We start from the raw sequence: 5,185 nt of genomic DNA, 5'->3' as shown, positions 1-5,185 counted from the left end.
ATGTCACTTCCTTGTATCTGCGCTCCGGGTGCTGGCAATTTCCAATGGCCGATCCTGACCGTCCGAAAACCGGATTCGTTGCACCCGATGGCCTCTAAGAGTTTAACGCCGTGCCCTTCGGGTTGTGCAACACGCTTCTACTTTTGAGCTTATGATCGGCATCAACCTTCGCGGCCACAAATGGAAGACCTGTTTATGTTGCCTCAACGACATGGCCGTCTTCTCAACAAATTTTCCGACACACCTCGCTCACCTGCATGACATTTTGACCTGTTTCGCGTCAGCCGGCCTACAGCTTACCCTCAAAAAGTGCCGTTTTGCTTCAAGCAGTCTAACCATCATGGGCCACGTTATCTCAAAAGATGGCGTCCTCACTGACCCAGACAAGCTCCGCGCCGCTGCAGACTTCCCAACGCCTACGTCTAAGAAAACCATCAGAAGTTTTCAGTTCAGTTCAGTTTATTGTCCTTAAAGACCCCCGGAGGGGGTATTACATAAGGGGTGGGTTTAACATGAGTTCCACATTTGGTACACTTCATACGTTATATTCAAAGTGATCAATCACACGCTGTAGGAATGAAGACAGGCAAGTGATGCTAACAATGTCAGCAGGAAGGCCGTTCCAGTCTTTAGCTGCTCGAGGAATGAATGAGGCGGAAAAATGAGTGGTTCGGGCACGCGGCCGTGCGACTTGCTGTGGATGACTGGTGCGGTGAGAGATGCGTGCTGCAGGAACGATGTATGGCGCATGATGAAGGGTACTGAAAAAGAACTTGTGATAGAGCTCAAGACTAGCAATGCGTCGGCGATTAGATAGTAATGTTAGTCCGGATTGTTTTTTAAGTGCGGAAATACTGACATCATATGAATATTGTGAGTGAATGAACCTAGTAGCGCGGTTCTGAACAGATTCAAGTGAGGTGATAAGATATGTTTGGTGCGGGCTCCAGATGGCAGATGCATATTCAAGTTTTGCCCGAACAAGGGACTTGTAGGCAAGCAGTTTTACGTTTTGAGGTGCCTGGCGGAGATTACGTTTTAAAAAACCTAGTGTTTTATTAGCAGACGATATGATGTTAGAAATATGTTTATGCCAGGACAGATCATTGCATACAGTGACACCTAGGTATTTATAGGACTCTGCTAGTTCGAGAGGCATGCTTCTAATTTGGTAGGGAAATACCAGGGGATTACTGCTACGAGTGAAAGACATAACTTTACATTTTTGTACATTAAGTTTCATTAACCAATCGTCACACCATGTTAGTATGTTGGTGAGGTCTTTCTGCAGGGCTGTTTGATTGCTGGTGTTACGTACAGTTCGATAAATGACACAGTCATCGGCGAACATTCGGATATTACAGGACACATGTGAAGGTAAGTCATTAATATATATTAAAAATAATAGAGGGCCAAGAACCGATCCTTGAGGGACGCCTGATGTTACTGGCACAGGGTTAGATAGGTGATTATTTATAATGACAGATTGGGAGCGGTTGCTAAGAAATTCAATGATCCAATTCAAAACATCAGGATGCAAATTAAGTCTTGTAAGTTTCAATATTAGACGTTGATGAGGTACTTTATCGAAGGCCTTAGAGAAATCCAGGAAAATTGCGTCAGTCTGTATGTTACTGTCAAGGTTAGTGTGAACATCGTGCAGGAAAATGGCCAGCTGTGTTTCACAGGAGAAACCTTTGCGGAATCCGTGCTGGGCGGGATGGAAAAAGTGATTCAAGTCAAGAAAATTCATGATAAGAGAGTAGATGACATGTTCCATGATTTTGCAGGGGACACTTGTTAGGGAGATGGGGCGGTAGTTAAGAGGCGAGTTTCTGTTACCTGATTTGTGAACTGGAACGACCTTCCCAATTTTCCAGTCATCTGGAATGGAACCTGAAGAAAGGGACTGGGCAAATATCAAGGACAAATAGGCTGCAGAAATAAGCTTAGTGTTTTTTAAAATTTTTGGGTTAATCTCGTCTATGCCGGAAGATGATGAACACTTGATTTTGTCAATGATCGCACAAATACCGTCTGCATTGAAAGCAATGGCTGGCATTGACGAGTTTATACTAAGCGATGACGAAATGGGAGGTTCATTAGATTCGTTAGTGAACACAGAAGCAAAGGCCGAATTGAACACGTCGGCGCAATCGGAATCATTCATAATTTCGTTCGATTCGTTAGTTATCTTAATAGTGCGCGTTTCGCTATCGTTTATAACTCTCCAAAATTGCCTCGGGTTATTGATTAATAGGTTTGGTAGATTATTGTGATAAAAGGAGTGTTTAGCGTGACGCAGTGCGTCGACATAGCTCTGTTCGGCTTCATAATATTTATCCCATGCGCATGGGCGTCCTCTCTGTTTGGCGGCGCGATACAGACGCTTTTTTTTGTTTTCTAGGCGTTTTAAGGCCTTTGTGAACCATGGTTTTTGCTGATAAGAACGAAAGGTAACTTTAGGAATGAATTTATGTGCAAGATCACTTAGTTTGTTTTTGAAGCGTGTCCAATTGCTGTTAACGGAATGGTTTTGAAAAGTGGATTCGAATATAGGAAAGAATGTATTCATAGCTTCAGTTATAGCTCCGTAATTTCCTTTGTCGTATAGACATATTGTTTTCCTAAAGGTATCCCGTGCCAACAAATTGAACGAAAAAGTGGCATGGATGACTTTGTGATCACTGATCTCAGGTAAGTAAGAAATGGATGAAAGGCTGTCAGGGTGGTCGGTTAGTACGAGATCGAGGACGTTAGCAGTTTGCTGCGAAATCCGGGTTGGTTCAGTTACTAGCTGGGAAAGGTTAAAGTTAAGGCAGAAATCAACAAAATTTTTGGCCTCTGTGTGTCCGGATACCGAGAATGATTGTATGGTACGCCAGTCTATTTGTGGGAAGTTAAAGTCACCGAAGAGCAGGATTTGCGCGTTTCGGTGGGTGGTTACCAGTTCGCTTATGACGTTGTTAAGTTGATGGCAGAAATCAGGAGTAGCACTGGGCGGTCTGTAACAGATACCAAGTAGCACTTTTTTTGGATAAGTATGCATTATGACCCATAACATCTCAAGATCTGATGTGACGTTAATTAGCGAGCATGGCAACTGCTCACGAACAGCGACTAGCACACCACCACCACGGGTTCCTGCGCGGTCGTTCCGATAGAGGCAGAAACCGGGCAGGTCGGCTAGAACTTCGCTATCAGTAACGGCGCTGCTCAGCCATGTCTCAGTTAGTAATAGTACGTTGCTACCGGTAGATGAAACTATGTTCGACACCAATTCACGCTTTGGCAGGAAACTGCGCACGTTCGTGTATATTACAGAAAGCGAAGCGCTATCTCTGGAGCAAGTTGGTGTTATGTTATTTTTCTGTTTGGGGTGATGTAGCTGCTATGACAACTCTTTGACACTACTCGAGGCGGCATCAAAGGTGTATCTTCTGGAACCAATGAACAAGGTCTTAAAGCGGAGTGAAAACGGAACGCCTTTACCTTTTGCGAAAGCAACGAGATGTTTTCGGGAATTTCGTACTGATCGCGAAAAGTCCTCGCTAATACTGTAGTCAGTGCCCTTAAGCTTTCGGCCACTCGAAAGGATGTTAACTTTGGTTTTATGGAAAGTAAATTTTGCTATGAGGGGGCGAGAGTGATTGGGGGAGTGACGACCGATGCGATGTGCACGTTCTATTTCTTTAGGGTCGATGGTTAGTTGCAACCTATCGCGGCAAAGTTCCACAATCAATCTTTCGGAGTCGGCAGTGGTTTCCGAGCTGGAAGGGTCAGGAACGCCGTAAAAAATTAGGTTGTCCCGCCGTGAGCGATTTTCGGCATCGTCGATACGTGCTTCGAGCTCGGAAATGCGAAAAATAGCCTGTTCAGTCGTGGTGCGCATTGCATCCACTTCGCTTCGAATGGGCAAAAGTGTCTGGTAGTGACTCTCAAGATCATTCATTCGTTTGCTTAGATCAGTAATTGCTTTATCGGTAGAAGTAAGTTGCGACTTAAGACCATGAATTTCAGTGATCAGCTGGTTCTGACCGGCGGTTAGTTTTCGCAATTCGGTTAGTAGGTTTTCAGGAATGTTAGGACCCGGGTTTATTTCCACATCCCCGGCCAAAATCAGCAAGGCATGAATAACATGAGCACATTCTACAGCAATGGCGGCACAGCAGTGCGGGCTCGGCAACTGCATCAGGAAATAATTGCTAGATTTTTTAGCAAAGAGAGCGTATGGTTGACTAACCTGCATTGCAAGAGCAAATGGTTTAGCGAGCTGTGCAGATGCGCAGTCGCCGAGCCCACAAAGCTGTGTCGACGGCCGCCCCCAGTTTATATCTGGTGAATGCGTTGCTGTTGCTGACGATGGGGATTGCCACCCCCGACTGAGGACCACCGGCCGCCACTTCTTCTGTTGGATGTCCGGGTATGTCGCATCGCTGGTACGGAAAACCTGGATGTTGGCTGGCTCGTTTCCTTGGCAGTCGACCACGCACCTCGACGAAGCTGACGTAGCAGCAGCGGTTATCGTAGGCAGCAGGAAATGCACAGTAGCGAAGGTGATGATCTGCATTGCAAGAGCAAATGGTTTAGCGAGCTGTGCAGATGCGCAGTCGCCGAGCCCACAAAGCTGTGTCGACGGCCGCCCCCAGTTTATATCTGGTGAATGCGTTGCTGTTGCTGACGATGGGGATTGCCACCCCCGACTGAGGACCACCGGCCGCCACTTCTTCTGTTGGATGTCCGGGTATGTCGCATCGCTGGTACGGAAAACCTGGATGTTGGCTGGCTCGTTTCCTTGGCAGTCGACCACGCACCTCGACGAAGCTGACGTAGCAGCAGCGGTTATCGTAGGCAGCAGGAAATGCACAGTAGCGAAGGTGATGATCTGCATTGCAAGAGCAAATGGTTTAGCGAGCTGTGCAGATGCGCAGTCGCCGAGCCTTATGTATTGGCTTATGTTCCTATTTTCGTCGCTTTGTACGCAATTTTGCATCCATCATGGCGTCCTGGACACGTTTGTTTTCCGCCAGTACCGGCTCAGCAGCGTGGTCACCTGATTGTGATGCAGCATTTCAGCAGTTGCGCCACTTCTTGACCTCATCACCGATTCTTCGCCACTACGACCCCGATGCAGCTACGGAAGTTCATGCCGGCTACAGCGGAGATGGCCTTGGTGCGGTCTTAG

The 5,185-nt window shown here is 46.7% G+C and overlaps 1 protein-coding gene across 1 annotated transcript; it reads right to left on the bottom strand.

Annotated features, from left to right (window-relative positions):
• Positions 1-547: 547 nt before the first annotated feature.
• On the bottom strand, positions 548-4,931 carry LOC140218839 (uncharacterized). Its single transcript, XM_072288564.1, has one exon. It carries the CDS (start codon positions 4,889-4,891, stop codon positions 3,392-3,394), a length of 1,500 nt encoding a protein of 499 aa, XP_072144665.1. The 5' UTR covers positions 4,892-4,931; the 3' UTR covers positions 548-3,391.
• Between the last annotated feature and the right edge of the window lie 254 nt (positions 4,932-5,185).

This window comes from Dermacentor andersoni, chromosome 6, assembly GCF_023375885.2.
Source record: "Dermacentor andersoni chromosome 6, qqDerAnde1_hic_scaffold, whole genome shotgun sequence".
NCBI lineage: Eukaryota > Metazoa > Arthropoda > Arachnida > Ixodida > Ixodidae > Dermacentor > Dermacentor andersoni.
This window is presented reverse-complemented; position numbering and strand designations above follow the sequence as displayed.